The sequence below is a fragment of the Peromyscus leucopus genome, chromosome 1 (assembly GCF_004664715.2).
Source record: "Peromyscus leucopus breed LL Stock chromosome 1, UCI_PerLeu_2.1, whole genome shotgun sequence".
NCBI classification, from domain to species: Eukaryota; Metazoa; Chordata; class Mammalia; order Rodentia; family Cricetidae; genus Peromyscus; species Peromyscus leucopus.
In genome coordinates this window covers 182,164,511-182,181,241 of record NC_051063.1, presented here as the reverse complement: position 1 = coordinate 182,181,241, position 16,731 = coordinate 182,164,511, and the positions used below count along the sequence as shown (strand labels likewise).

Sequence of the window (16,731 nt, the reverse complement as noted above, 5' to 3'; positions counted from 1 at the left end):
TGAGTTCAAGGCCAGGTTGGTCTACAGAGCAAATTCCAGGACAGAATTCAAAAGCTACACCGAGAAATCTTGTCTCAAAAAATTAAAAAATGAAGTAAATTGAACACTTTTTTTGCTAAGTTTTAATCTCTCCCTCTCTCTCTCTCTATATATATATATATATATAAGTTTTATATATATATATATAAAATATATAAATTTTATATATATATATATAAATTTCCAATAGACAGGAATTTGCCTTCACTACTTTCTGTGCCTCAGGCAAGATAGTAAATGGTGAGGGAAGAAAAAAACGTGTTCTCCTCATGTCTCCTAGGAAACAAAGTGAGGAAAGGGAGAATGGCCAGGACTCTAATTTCTTCAAATGTCTGTCCTAAATGGCCCAAGTTCCCACTAATAATCTGTACCTTCAGAAGTTTCCAGTACCTCCAAGTACAGCACTGCAGGGTTGTGACTAAGACTTTATCACATAGGATTTTGGATCACATTGAGTGGGAAGACAGGGGATTGTGCAGAGGGACTGGGAAGGAAAGAGGGAGAGGAATCAGTAGCTGTGCTGAAAATAAACAAACAAATAAATAAATAAATATATAAATAAATTTTTAGAAAATAAACAAATGAATTTTGAAAAGAGCAACCCATGCTGTGGCATAGTGCTTAGTTCTTGTACAGTGTATCAAGATGCTGGCATCAATTTCCAAAACTTCAAAATTAAATGAAGGCAAAATTGAAATTGCCTTGGTTGCACAAGACAGTTGCTGAAGAATATGAGGAAGAAAGACCAAGGGATCAAGGGCATTTGGGTCTGCACTGACTCTCTTTGATTCTAGAAACACTGTGACAGACATAAGGGTACCATTAGCTTCTATCTATGGCAAATGATTGAAGAGAGTTGACCCACAACTATCAAACTATGGGGGTAACAGCAAAAAACCTACTTTATTAGCAATGTAAAATAAGAAATGTTACAAGGCAGAACTAGGAAAAAATTAAGAATATATGGATTAAGCAGGCTGTCTTTATGCATTTGATAACACATATGTATACATATGTATGTATGCACATATGTGAGTGTGTGTATGTGTGCCCATGTGTGCCTTGTAACACCAATTAAATAAAGCTAGACTGATAATTTGAGGAAGATTGAAGATGTCCACAGCAAGGAGTTGAGGGAGGAAACTGGAAGGGGAAATAATATAATTACATTTACATTTCAAAAATAAAAAGAAAGATATTTTTAATGATTTAAAAAGTTTGTTTCCCAGCATGGTCCATTTTTTTTATTTTCCCATTATATTTTCATACCATCACTATGCAATCCATTTGTATTTCATTGTCCTAAGAGTTCTAATGATCTGCACTGCTCATTATCACTTCATGCTTTTCCTTTTATTACTACTTCATTGGATAGTCTCCCCAGAACTGACTATTTCCTCTGCTGAGTACTATAAACTGGATCAGTGTCGGGGCTTGAAAGTTAAGAAATCAATTGAAGATAAACAAGAAGATTGTCAATAGCTTGTAATGTTTAGTAGTCTATTGTCCATAGGAAGTAAGACCCTATTGCAGAAGGTACCATATACTTGAGTCATAGAACATGGAGAAGTCAAGATGGCAGCTTTAAACCTACTGAATAGATCTCACAGAGCTGGAAGCAATCATCAATAGTACCCAAATATGAACTCTGAGAGCTGAAACAACAACAAGCTTGGTGCATTTGTGTCAGGAACATCATAGGATTAACCAACTACTTGATTGAATTGAAGCCCCACATCACAAGATGGAACCCATGAAAGGACCATTATCATGGACTAGAATATGTAGCTAGAGAGTTATATAGACTCTAGGGAAGAACTTAATATTATAATTTTACTAAATGAATGCATTAGTAAACTGTCCAATAAGCTCCTGTTTTTATACTTAGAGATTTACTCTCTCCCTCAATCCTCATGAGAAAAGTTTCTTTTTTTCAGTCGGTGATGATTAACACACAGGCCCACAGCAATTCAAGGTGCTAAGAATAAGAGACTCTGTAGATCCAAGCTAAAAATGACACATCCATACCACAACTTTCCCTCTAATACTCAGGGATCATCATGGAAGAAGAGGCAGAAAGAATGTAAGAACCAGCAGTGGTAGATGATTCCAAGGAAACAGGGTTTGTTCAGAAAGAACAGAGCACTTACACGTGTGAATTTACACGTTAGGACAGAGGGCAGAAAACCTGCACAAGATCAAGTTAGACAAAATCCAAGCTGAGTGGAGGTGGTCACACACCTAGCTGAAGAGGTATTGGGAACAGAAGACCTCAGGAAAGAAAGTGTCACATTTCAGTAAGGATTTGACTTTTGAGAGTCTACAAATGCTTTCAAAGATGCCCATACACTAAGCACATATTATCTTCATTAAATATTCTCAGTGTTTTTCCTTTCTTTGTTTGTTTTGTTTTTTGAATGGATACATGATATTAAGAGGAAATAGTGGGGTGGGGGTAAATTTTAGAAAGGAGATAATGTGGTGTGGGGTTGACTAAAACACAAGTGCATGTATATTAACACTTAAGGAAACATTAAGTAGTAAATATTCTAAAATTTTAAAAAGCAATTAAGTTGACTGTGGTGGAAGAAGTCAGAGAAACCTGGGTCCAATGAGACATAGAGACTTCTGTAACTTTGCCATGAATCTGACCTCCAACTCTCTAGCACCTTCCATAGGACACCAGTCAACCCTCAGAGATGATGAAAACTCAATGCCCTTCAAAACACCTTGCCTCTTTGGAGATATTCACAAAAAAGTCTCAAGTGCCTTTGTTAATTACCAATTGGAAAATGGTTTGCCTCCACAAATGATTTGGTCTCCCAAAGCCAGTCTGTCATTCCCACTGTAGGTGAACTGAAAATTGTAGTCCTATAGGGACGTGAGGTCACAGAGTCACAGACCTATACTTCAGGCTTGAGGTGACTCTCACACAGCGCTGCTTATTAAGAGTCAGGATCTGCCAAATGAACTCACCACGTTGCAGAGACCCAAAGCCAGGTGAGTACTTTGAATTTCAGTCTGTGCAGCAGATCTAGCAAAGGAAAGAAGCTCAAGCATGTGCTCATGTCTGACAATGGGAATCTAGGGCAGAGATTTTTCTTTGCTGATGGGTGAGACCTACAGCATGGATGGATTGCTGAGAATAGAAGGAAATAATCTTCTCCAGGGAGGAATCCCCTAATTTGTTATCCAGTACCAATGGGTGAACCCTGAAATCAGACAAATACAATTGACATTAAAAAGACAACATGCACACAGACACACACAAACACACATATTAATGTGAAAACAATAAGCAAATGTCTGAGGTCATGAATATGAGAGGAAGTTTATGTGTTATTACTTGGAAGGAGATGGAGGAAAAAAATGGTAAAATTATAATAGTTTCCAAAAACTAAAAACATTGATCTATAGATTAAAAATATTACTTATATTTGAACCACAAATTAAATTGTAATCATATATTTCTCAGAAAAATTAAGAAATGAATAGAGTATTGTAAAAAATAAAAAGGAGTTTGAATACTGGTGTGTAGAATTACATTAGCTCAACTTAAGTGGATATAACCATTTTCAAACTTTTGTCACAGGACATTCACATACATTGCCATGGCATATGATCTCTAGTTCATCCAAATGCACACCAAAATTTAGTAATTTTAATATTTTCTTCATTATTTTTAATTGATGATTATTATGTTTGGTTTGTTTTTTTTTATTCTCTATGCTTTATTTGTTTAAAAAGTAGCAATTTTCCTTAAGGCATTTTCTTACTTCCTGTTTTTTATTGGCCCCAAATTCTCCCCTTCTGCCATTCCACAGTTCTCTTCTCTTGTATAATATTAGAGGGACCAGCCATAATATTATACATCCCAGGGGCTCAGGAGAGAGAACTACTAAGGGCGAGGACTATTTTCAGGAAATAGAATCTTGCCACACTGAGCTCTATAGTTCATTTGTTTTAATTCCTCTAGCATAATATACTTTATACACAGCTTCAGTTCTGTTCTTGTGCCTAGCTCCTTTCTTGCCTGATTTCTCTCTACACTTATCTAAGTTCTATCTTAATTCTCTCATCTTAATTCTGTCTCACCTAGGTCCTTTTCAGCTTGTTCTTACCCAGCTAGTACTTCCCCATCTGGCTCTTCCTCATCTTCCATCTCATTCCTCTAGTACTCTCTTCTAGTCCTTCAATCTAGTTCTTCCCCATCTCAGTTTGTTCCTCACAAGTTCTTACCCATCTAGTTCTTCCATAATCTTTTCTCTTCTCTGTCCCTTGTGCCCTGGAAGTCTTGGTATATAAATCCAGGCTTCCAGGGTCAAATGGATGGGTGATAAGAATCACACTGAGAGGCAATAACAGTTCATTATCATTTACAACCCCAAAGAGAAGTGACCAATGGGGAAATGAATTAACTAAAGGCTAAATTTGGGTAATATCTAAGAAGAGGGAATCTTATGTGCTCAACTATAGTCTTAAACGTGATTAGTAGAAACTGTTAAGAATCTGTAAGTTGCTAGGTCAATGGGAGAAAATAAAACTGTCTTCTTTGTTCCTGTGGCTCCTATTAGTCCAAGCTATCTGCCGTTTTTCTGCAGGGTGGGGGCAAGTGTGCCCAGTCTCTAGGCAACCTGTGTACAGCTAGATGCCTCTGGTGATAGTTAAAGGGAGATCTGGAACTAGAGGTAAGGTTTGGGAAAGGAGGAAGTAATGCTTAATTGGCTCATCCCCCAGGCCTTCTCAAATGGGTAGCCTGGATGCTTAAATCTGTTCTTAGAGAGTACAGAGGTATCTCTGATAAGGTACTTCCCTCCAACAGGGGATGTACCTGGCTGGATGCTGTCAATTATGATAATTACAGGGAGGTTTGAACTGGGGCTCTGGCTGAGCATAGGTGTTAACACACAGGTTATCTAAATATTCCTAGAAGTGGTTAGGTAAGGAGTTAGAAGTCTATAAAGTTAGTAAGGATGTAAGAAAGAAGGGTCCGAGCTAAATTGTGTAAAGCTATTACTGAGCATCCACCTGACCTAGGCAGTGTCTCTTTGTGGAATTTACCTTAAATAAGGAGACTTTCATGTGGATTGTTATTACTGCTAGTCATTGAAAGTGGCTAAAGGAGGTATCTGATTCTAGAGAAAGGCTTTCCTGAGGCTGTTCTCCAAATACCTGGAATGTGATGAGTCCACACTGTTAGTCCTTCTTAGGGAAAAATCAACTGGGAAAACTATGAAGGCACACATGATTTTCATAACAGAAGGCAGCTGATATATAACAAGCCAAGTAACACCAAAAGCTTCTTGGAATTTGGCTTCCTCTGAAGGAATTCCTTGATCCCTCCAGGTAGTGACATTGCCATAACCAGCAGAGTTCTTATGATATATTTCTGTGGCCAGCAGCACACTTCCAAGCTTATAATGTCCTCTGTCCATTATTCCTTCTTTCCCTTCCAAAATACATGTACTGTTTACCCTCTCTATCCCACACTGAGACCCTCTAATGTCTCAATTTTTCTGGCCTCTACACACACTCACTTTTACATAAGCACACCTATCTAAAAGTTAGAAGCTGTGAAATCACACTTGGCACAGTGATATCTGTCTTTATTAACTTGGATTATATCACCTAATATAGTGGTTTCTATTTCTTCTGTAACCATTTCCTAGGGTGTTCAACAATGCCAGTGAATGGGGAAGGGGAGACTGTAATTATCTCGTAGTTCCTTAGGATCTCAGCTCATTTTCCCACTCTGCTTAAACGACTCAAGTTCCACTGTTAGCTCTTTCCCAGCTCTAGCTGTCTGTCACTGAATGATTGTTGAGTGTGAAAAGGCAAAAGTGTCCATCCTGGGGATGCTTGGTTCAGCCTGGTACTAATTCACAAATGCACTGCCTGCTTCTGCAGAGGACCTTATCTGATTAGAGAAGGATTAACAGACTCCTGCTTTTATAGGAACAGTGTATGGTATCCTAAGAATTTTCTCCTTCTGCACTGATGGGCTGTCTAACCCACTGCCTGCCTTACTTTAATTTCTACTCTAGATTTTGGAGAGATGCATGATTATCCCAGACACCGTTTCAATAGATCAGTATGACTCTATTACCCCAGTAGCTATCATTTATCAGATTTTATCTTTATCTGTGACTCTTTTCCTAGAATATTTTGTCTATTTTTGTTCTGTTATACATTTTTTGAGATTTCATAAACTTAGATGCCCCCTCCTCTATAAGATACCTAACCAGATGTGCACATATGCATGTGTTGTCTATGTGCTGTGAATTTTCATAATAGATGGCTCTTAAATTATTTGGATGTAAGTTTTCACTTGAACACTCATTCCTATGTTTTGTGTTCTTAGTAATTTTTTTTCATACATAAGACAATTACAAGTTTGAGACCCAAAGACCATTCAGGAACATCAAAGTTTAAATTGAGAGTCAACAATAAGCAACTGTGTGAAGAGAAGCACTCCTCACATAGCTGCCTCAAATGCATTTTACAATGAGCTTTAAAAGACAAAGAACTAAGAAAATGTATATCCTCATTAGCAATTGGCAGGGGGAATTAAAGCTAACTAGCAGTTTAACATAATTCAAACGTATACAGTTAGCTACACATTATGACTGCCAATTTTTAGAAAAGGGTTAGATACTTTCCCAAGAGATGATGAAGGCGGTGAGAAAGGGAAGTTCAGTGTGGGTGAAATAAAAAAATGCCTCCACCTTAGAAAAAAGGGAGGAATCTTTGCCCTGTAACGGGACCATAGATACATTGTAATTGGTATTTTAAATTTCTCATTACTTTTGTTTTAATTTTAGTTAAGCTATACAATAATAATCAATATAATTAAATTATGTAGACTTTATTGAATTTGTATTCTTTTACATAATGATTAGCAAATATCAGCATTTTCCAGAATAATGTTTGTTTATATGGGCTTTAACTTTTCTTTGTTTCTTACAGGCAAACATCATATTGTCCTGAATGTTGGATTTTCTATGAAAACTAATGTTTCTTCTTCCATTAATATGTGCAATCTGAGGTATTGAGCAAATTCATAGTGACATACACAGAAAGTGATGACTTCTATCAAACCTTTTGGGATGAGATCTTTTTATGTGCTCTAGGCTGGCCATGAATTTCTTACTTTAAATGACCCTCTGCTTAAGCTAAACAGAAGCTCCATGGTTTAAAGGTGTTTTCTTTTTACCACAAGCTATACGCATTTGTTTTTATTCATTTTGACCAGAGAACTAGCTGGGACAGAAACTAAAGGACATTGTTCTGAATCACAGAATGGACTTCTGGATTCTGGTAATCAGAATTATTTTCTTATCACAAACTACAATTGGAATTCTGGGAAATGTTTCTCTTATGTTCTACTATCTAGTCCTTTACTATAGAGAATGCACATTAAAGCCCACAGATTTGATTCTCCTACACCTAATGACAGCCAATTCTATGACCATAATCTCTTTAGGAGTGCCCAACACAATGGCAGCTTTTGGGTTGATGCAGTTCTTCAATGATTTGGAGTGCAGGATCCTAATATACATTCAAACAGTTGGCCGGAGTGTGTCCATTGGCACCACCTGTCTCTTAAGTGTCTTCCAGGCCATGACTGTCAGACCCAGGGAATTATGTTGTAAAGATTATAAAGTCAAAGCTGAAAATTTTATTGGCTGTTCCATTTCCCTCCTCTGGGGCTTCTACATGTTAATACATTTCGTTTTATTTGTGTATCCATTTATCAAACTTAATAGCAAAAATATGACAGGAAAAAGGGATTTTGGATACTGCTCTACTACAGGGAGTGATGAGATCAGTGACTCATTCTATGCAGCAATGGTGGTGTGTCCTGAAGTTTTCTTTTCTGTGCTGATTACCTGGTCCAGCAGCTCCATGATTGTCATTCTGTACAGACACAAGAAGAGGGTTCAACACATCCGCAGCTCTCATGGTTACAATAGAACATCACCTGAGTCCAGAGCCACCCAGAAGATTCTGGTCTTGGTGTCTACCTTTCTTGCATTTTATAGTCTCTCCTTGATCTTACGAGGCTGCATTGCTCTTTTGTATAATCACAGTTGGTGGCTGGTGAACATCACTCCCTTCACTTCTCTGTGTTTTCCATCTTTTGGACCCTTTGTTCTTATGAATCCTTGCTCCATTATCTACAGGCTTACCTTGATATGGATTAGGAAGAAAAATAATTTAATCTTCTTTAAAGTACATGAATAATGATATTTCTGTGGGAGATCCAGTTTTCTACATAACATCACCCTCAGAAGGTCAATACAGAAACTTAAGTAGGTAGCACCTTGTCTTTCTAAGAATAATCAAAGTGAACATGCAATTTTTGCCACCTGGTTAAATTAGGAGCCTCCATGAGAGTTACAGCTACTAGATTATTCCTGTCGCCCACCTGACATGCACATGAGCTAGCCAGTCAGATAACAAAACCAATCAAACTGTACTTCTTGAGGCTTTCATTCTGTCAGGTCATCTTGACTGCTTGGTGATTCCACATACAACTTGATAGACGCACATTCTAACTGCAAGGAAGACTGAAACCATGACTGGCCATAAACTTGTGTTCTAGAGACCCTGGTACATCCACTACTTCCTCATACACCAGTATCAGAAAAATTATTTAGCCTTTTCTTCTCTGAAAGGCAGCTTGCAGTTGTTCTGCAGAAATACCTGTTGAGTTATTCTGAACATCCAAAGAATTTAGAATATGCCTTTCCATGTTTGTTTGTTTCTTCACTCATTTGAGCAGTATTTGTAGCACTTATTAAAATACCTTTAAAATTCTGCTATGGATCTATGAAAATAAAAGATCTTTTTAGCTGAAACATTTTGTAAAATTACTACTTCAATCTTTCTCATAAATTGGGTTGCTATAGCTTTGCTAGTTCATATCCAGGTTCTCCATACTGTTCTCCAGGTTTGACTGGTTTTATGCCATGCCAAGCTGTCATTTTCACTTTGACTCTGTAGTATAATTTGATATCAAGTTTTGTGATTTTCTAGCTTGTTTTAACTCCGTTTGATTGCCTTAGGTATTTAAAGTGTTTTGTGACTTCTTAAAAATTGTGGTAGTTTATTTTCTATATGTGTATTATGTCAGCAGAACTTTGATTGGCATTATCTTAAAACAATAGGTTAACATTTTTTGAAAAAAAATCCTTGTATTGAAAACAGATTATTTTTTGTTAAATAATATATCCCTTATATATTCACTTCCCTATGATTTTAACAGTTTCCCTCACTTCCCCTCTAATCTGGATCTACTTCTGTTCTAACTCTCAATAAAAACAGGTTTCTAAGGCATAATAATAAATCAAATGAGATAAAATGAACCTAACATATTGTGGTTAGAGAAGACAAACATACAGAAAAAAAAAAAAAACAGCCAATGAGCACACATAAGAATCAGAGACCCACTTGTTCCTACCCTCACGAATGCAACAAAAACATAAAACTGAAAGTTATAAAATACAGTAAAATGCCAGGTTCAGACACATTCACTTCTTGTGCATACCCCTAAGTCTCTGTGAGTTCATATGAACTATTTTCTTGGTGTGCTCCTACTCCTTCGGCTCATATACTTTCTCAGCCTCTTTGTTTGAAGGGTTCCATGAGCCTTCAGAGAAGGCATTTGCTAGAGACATCCCCTTTAGGGATGTAAGGTCCAAGGTCTCTCTCTCTCTCTCTCTCTCTCTCTCTCTCTCTCTCTCTCTCTCTCTCTCTCTCTCTCTTCATAATATTGGGCTGTGGGTATTTGTTTCCTTTTTTTCAAGAGGAAGCTCCTATGATAAGATAAAGATAGAGCAAGGTACTGGACTATAATTATAGCAGAATTTCCTCAGAAGTAATTTTATTGCTACTTTTCTTTAAAGCAATATTGCTGGATTTTACCCTAGAACCTAGGTCTATTTAGTTTCTGGTCCTTATCATCAAAATAAATGTTGTATATGGGTTCTATCTGGCAGAATTGGCCTTAGGTTAAATCTGATATTAGTTGATTACACCCCAAGCTTTGTACTACTATGGCCCTAGCATAATTTTCAGATAGATCATTATTGTATATCAAAGATTTTGTAGCTGACTTGGTGATTTTCTTCCTCATTTGGTAGCCTTTTGTGTATTTCTCTGTGTCAATGACACTATATCATGAATGTGAAGGCTCTGTTCAAGCACTAGCTCAACTTCTCCATATAAAGTGATGTGTATATGTTCTCTTCATAAATGGGTCCTTACCATAATCTTGTGTAGAATAGCCTATATACTTGGCAGAATCCTGGTTTGTTTGGGAATTCCTCTGGAATCCTTTTGGCCACCAACTCAAATAGATGCAATCTAATCATGGTACAGGAGGCTTCATTTGGTCACAAGTGTGATCATGTGGGACTTTGTCTTCTCTATTATTTGGTTATTTCACTTAGATCATCTTCAAATATATAAACTGTTTCCCTCAAAAGGCCTTTATTCCAGGTGACTTTCACTATATTCCCTCTATTGCTCTGCTCATCTTTCTCTATTCAAACTTTTTCCTTATGTCCCATATCCCTATCCATCCGTAATGATATATTATGTTTCTATTTGCTAATGAGTTATATCTTTACCCTCTGGTCCATTTTGTTATACCATATTTAACCTCTATGTATCTATGGATTGTAGCCTTTGTTTCATTGGCTTAAAAGGTAATATCCTCATGTAAAATACTGCATACCATATCTTCTTTCTGCAATGGAATACGCCACTCAGGATGAATTTTTGTGGAATCGTTCCTTTTACCTGTGATTTACACGATATCATCTTTTTTGGCTGAATAATACTGAATTGTGTAAATAAATCACATTTTCTTCATCCTTTATTCTGTTGAGGGAATTTTAAGATTTTTTTTTCTATTAAAAACAGAGCAGTAATGAATTTGGTTGCAGAGGCATCTCTGTGGTTTCATGAAGTGTCTTCTGGTTATATGCCCACGAGTTGTATGTGGTATTTTGAAAGTAATTTGCTCCCATAATCTCACAGGGAGTGGCACTATTAGGAGGTGTGGCATTGTTGGAGTGGGTATGGCATTGTGGGAGGAAGTGTATCACTGTGGGGCTGGCCTTTGAGGTTTTCTATGCACAGGATACTGTCTAGTGAGTCAGTCAAATTCCTGTTGCCTGAAAGATGTAGGACTCTCAGCTATTTCTCCAGCCTCACATATATATGCCTGAATGCTACCCTGCTCTCCACCATGATAATAATTGACTGAATCTCTGAAACTGTAAGCAAGCAACCACAATTAAATGTTTCCTTTGTATGGGTTGCTATGATCAAGTTGTCTCTTAACAGCAATACAAAGTTTAATTAAGACAGAAGTTGGTACCAGGAGTGGGGTACTATTGTCAAATGCCTGTTCATGCATTTGTTTGGTCTGTGACTAGAAAAGCAGTTGAAGATTTTAAGTGCTGCTTAATTAGACATATTATCAGCTTGAAATACAGTGGTACTGGGTGTGGTTTGATGCACTATCTTGAGTTCACACAAATATTTTCAGAAGAGAAAAATTTAGTGTGTTTCCCAGAGATCAATAGTGATATTTTGATGAAGAATGTCACTGCCTTTTGCCATTGTCTAAGGAGTCTGCCTGAGACTTAATTGAAGAGTTTTGGAGTAATTCTGTTGGCAGAAGAAATCTCAAAACCCCCTTGTATAGACTCCATTGTGTGGATATTAGTGGTAACTCGAATGAAGATGTATAAAAAAAGGAGCAAGCTGGGCAGGATACAGTATAAAAAGTAATATTTTAGGAGAAAAAGACTACCAGGAAGTTGGATGGAGCTAATTCCTGTGTTCAAGGAGGTAAATGGATTAGGAAATTGAACAAAGGGAGTTGTGATCTCAGGTCAACATCCTCCTCAGCTAAGTTGTCAGTTTGTAGAAAGAAACTGAAGAGTATCTTAGAGCTGAGTGTGGTGAGACACAATTTTAATCTCCACATTGGGAAGTCAGAGACTTGCGAATCTCTTAGCTTAAGGTTATGGTTGTCTACAGATCAAGAGTTAGGAGAGCTAAGCTCAGGCAGTGAAAGACAGAAAGCTGGAGATGATGTAATTGAATGAGGGGGCCATGTTGAGCCATGGCAAGCACAAGAATTTGGCAGATATGGACACATTGTTCTGGGTTTAGAATTCAGGATAAAACAAAGGAGTTATGGAACAAAGTCACTGAAGCCATGGGTGTCCCGTAATGGAGGCTCAGAGAGGCCATTGTGCAAAGCTGTGAAGATGAAGCCTGGTTTGCTTTGGAGACCCTAAGATTTTAGAGATGCCAGAGTCATAGAATACCTGCCAAGAATAGGAGTGGAACCATCCCAAAAGAAAGAAGTGTGTTACAGGCAACAAAGCTGAATGGAGTTGTAAATCTGAAGAATATTTTGACATCAGACATGGAGTTTCATAGAGGAGATTATCCGGCTGGTTTTTGGTCGATCTTTAGGCCAATAATTCCTGACTTGGTTCCCTCGTCTAAGTTTTGGAATAGTAATACATATACTGGGCTATAATATTGTGGAATTATGTGATCTGTTTATTGTATTTAGATTTTATAGGGAATAAATGTTAAGAGAGTGCATAAATCTCAAAAGTGACTTTGAACATTAAACTTTTTTTAAATTTTATTCTGTAATTTTAATTTAATTTTACATATCTGCCATGGATTCCCTTGTTCTCCTCCCTCCCGCACCCCCCCTTGTTTTCCCCCCAGACCACACCCCATTCCCATCTCCTCCATGGCAAAGACTCCCCTGGGGATTGAGTTCAACCTGGTAGATTCAGTCTAGGCAGGTCCAGTCCCCTCCACCCAGGCTGAGCCAAGTATCCCTGTATAAGCCCCAGGTTCCAAACAGCCAGTTCATACACTGAGGACAGGTCTCTGTCCCACTGCATGGATGCCTCCCAAACTGATCAAGCTAATTAACTGTCTCACTTATCCAGAGGGTCTGATCCAGTTGGGGGTTCCTCAGCCATTGGTTCATAGGTCATGTGTTTCCATTTGTTTGGCTATTTGTCCTTGTTCTTTTTCCATCCTTGGTCTCAACAATTCTCACTCCTACAAACCCTTCTTTTTCTCACCAATTGGACCCCTGTAGCTCCATCTGGGGCCTGGCCATGGATCTCTGCATCCAGTTCCCTCAGTCATTGGATGAGGTTTCTAGAACAACAATTATGGTGTTTGGCCAGTCTGTCACCAGAGCAGGTCATTTCAGGCTGTCTCTCAACCATTGCCAGCAGTCTATTGTGGGGGTATCTTTGTGGATTTCTGTGGGCCTCTCTAGCACCCTGCTTCTTCCTATTCTCATGTGGTCTCCATTTACCATGGTCTTTTATTCCTTGTTCCCCCCTCTGTTCTTGATCCAGCTGGGATCTCCCGCTACCCCAATCTCTCTTTCCCTCAACCCTTGCCCTCTATTACCCCTACTCACGTCCAGGTTGTTCATGTAGATCTCATCCATTTCTCTGTCATTCTCTGGCGATTCCAGTGTCTTTCTCAAGGTCCTGCTCTCTAGGTAGAGTTGTGAGTAGCAGTCCAGTCATCCCTGCTTGACATCTAGTATCCTCCTATGAGTGAGTACATACCATGTTTGTCTTTCTGAGTTCTGGGTGACCTCACTCAGGATGATTTTTTCTAGATCCATCCATTTGCCTGCAAACCTCATGATGTTATTGTTTTTCTCTGCTAAGTAGTATTCCATTGTGTATATGTACTACATTTTATTTATCCATTCTTTAGTTGAAGAGCATCTAGGTTGTTTCCAGGTTCTGGCTATTACAAACAATGCTGATATCAACATAACTGAGCAAGTGCCCTTGTGGTATGATTGAGCATTCCTTGGGTATATGCCCAAGAGTGATATAACTAGATCTTGGAGGAGATTGAGTCCCAATTTTCTAAGAAAGCACCATATTGATTTCCAAAGTGGTTTTACAGGCTTGCATTCCCACCAGCAGTGGAGGAGAGTTCCCCTAGTTCCACATCCTCTCCAGCAAAAAGTGTGTTAAGTGTTTTTGATCTTAGCTATTCTGACAGGCGTAAGGTGGTATCTCAGAGTTGTTTTGATTTGCATTTCCCTGATGATTAGGGATATTGAGCAATTCCTTAAATGTCTTTCAGCCATTTGAGTTTCCTCTGTTGAGAATTCTCTGTTTAGTTCTATAGCCCATTTTTTAATTGGACTGCTGAGCATTTTGATGTCTAATTTCTTGAGTTCTTTATAAATTCTGGATAACAGTCCTCTGTCAGATGTGGGGTTGGTGAAGGCCTTTTCCCATTCTGTAGGCTGTTGCTTTGCCTTGTTGACCATATCCTTTGCTCTTCAAAAGCTCAGTTTCAAGAGGTCCCATTGATTGATTGTTTGTCTCAGTGTCTGTGCTACTGGTGTTATATTTAGGAAGTGATCTCCTATGCCAATGTGTTCAAGACTACTTCCTACTTTCTCTTCTAGCAGGTTCAGAGTAGCTGGATATATGTTGAGGTCTTTGATCCACTTGGACTTAAGTTTTGTGCACGGTGACAGATATGGATCTATTTGCAGCCTTCTACACGTTGATATCCAGTTATGCCAGCACCATTTGTTGAAGATGCTTTCTTTTTTCCAGTGTATAGGTTTGTCTTTTTTTGTCAATAATTATATGTTCATAGGTGTGTGGATTAATGTCAGGGTCTTCCTCTCAGAGGTGAGTGCCTGTGCTCAGACCTAGAGAGGAACATGAAACTTTTAAACATTATTGAGACTATTATAGATCATGGGAACTTTAGAATTGGCCTAAGTGTAATTTTCATTATGATATTGTTACAATCTTTGGCAGTCAGGGAGTGGAATGTGGTAGATTGAATGTAATTGGCTACCATAATCTCATAGAGAGTAGCATTATTAAGATGCTTGGGTTTACTGAAGTGTGTATGAGCTTGTTGGAGGAAGTGTGTTACTGTGGGGACGAATTTTGATGTTTCCTATTTTTAGAATACCACCCAGGGATTCAGTTGATTTCCCGTTGCCTGCAAGATGCAAGACTTTCAGCTACTGCTCCAGCACCAGGTCTGTCTGTATGCCACCATGTTCGCTGTCATGATGATAATGGACTGAACCACTGAAACTGTAAATGAGCCACCCCCAATTAAATGTTTTCTTTTTAAGAGTTGCACTGATCATGGTGTCTCTTCACAGCAATAACACCTTAACTTAGACAGTGGTATAAACTGATATTTTGGCAGATAGATTTAGTCTTTCCTAGAATTATCACACTGATTTCCATATTGGTTCTGAAAGTTTGCACTCTCAACAGCAATGGATGAGTGCTTCTCTTACTTCAAAACCTCCTGTACATGAGCTCTTATTGGTTTCATTGACTTTAGCCATTCTGACAGGTATATGGTGAAATCTCAAAATAGTTTTGATTTGCAGAACTGAATTCTGCCAGTACATCACATGATGGTACAGAATGCAGACTTAGTAACTCCTGGGTCTTCAATCTACCAGCCCATTCCACAGAAATTGTACTTCTAGCCTCAGTCAAACCATCTGTCTCCCCTTAAGACCTCTCCTTTTATCCCCATTCTTTAAAGTTGCAGAAAATTGTCACTGCAAGTGTGTAATTCATCAACATACAACTCCTGTTTGCAATCTAAATTTGTGTTTGAGTTTGTATATATGCATATTTTGTATGGGAAATACTTCACAATTGCTGATATTTTTGTTTGAAGAAGTGAATTTATTAAATATGCACTGAGCAGTAGTGAAAGAATAAAAAATCAAACAGCAGGAATGCAGTAAAGTTTCATATCAGACAGATGTTCATGACATCCAGTGGACACTGACCAGGAAAGCCCAGAGCATAAAGCACTATGAATAGGATCCTGTGTATCTGACTTCAAAATGAAACAAGAGTTTCAGTGTTATAACAACCATGCTATTAATGTACAGGTAGGAGTAATTTCTTTTTCTTCTTTCTCTTTTAATTTTTTTTTGTCTTCATTCTCCTCTTCCTCCTTTATTACTTCCAGAAGGGGTATTTCAGTATAGGCCTGGATGGCCTGAAACTCACTTCACAGAAGAGGCTGGGTGCAAACTCACAGACCTGCCTACTTTGGCCACTTGAGAGCAGGGATTAAATATTATCATCATTCCCAGCTTGGGTAAAACTTCCTTATAGGTAGTTATTGTAGTTTTCATTGTTCAGAGTTGGGTAAGAATGTTGATACCCTTTCTTCCATAGCAGCCTGCCCTAAAATCTATGACACTATGAAAGTTAATTTGGAGGGAGGAGTTTTTTGGCTTAATTACATCTTGATATTTCTATATTTAGCAATGAACCTGCATCTAAATACTCTGTCCACTCCTCATGTTAAAACAGTGATTACTTCTAGTAGATAAATGATGTTATTCCATATTTGTTTTCTTTAAGGTGATGTTTATAGAAAATTACAGCAAATTTTTATTAACATCTTCAAAGTTTTACACTTTTACCTGTTTTTAAACAACAAATTGTGTTGCAAATCAAGTTTATTTAAAATATTTTATCTCTATTTACTGTTTTCATCTATGCAATTTACTCTTGTTATTATTCAGTCTTATAAAACAGATAGTACAGAATTATTATAATTAAAAATGTATATAATCTATATATAAAC

The 16,731-nt window shown here is 37.8% G+C and overlaps 1 protein-coding gene across 1 annotated transcript; it reads left to right on the top strand.

Annotated features, from left to right (window-relative positions):
- Window positions 1-7,329: 7,329 nt before the first annotated feature.
- LOC114684485 (vomeronasal type-1 receptor 4-like) lies at window positions 7,330-8,283 on the top strand. Its single transcript, XM_028859081.1, has one exon. The coding sequence runs from the start codon at window positions 7,339-7,341 to the stop codon at window positions 8,281-8,283; it is 945 nt and encodes a 314-aa protein (XP_028714914.1). The 5' UTR covers window positions 7,330-7,338.
- Window positions 8,284-16,731: the final 8,448 nt, after the last annotated feature.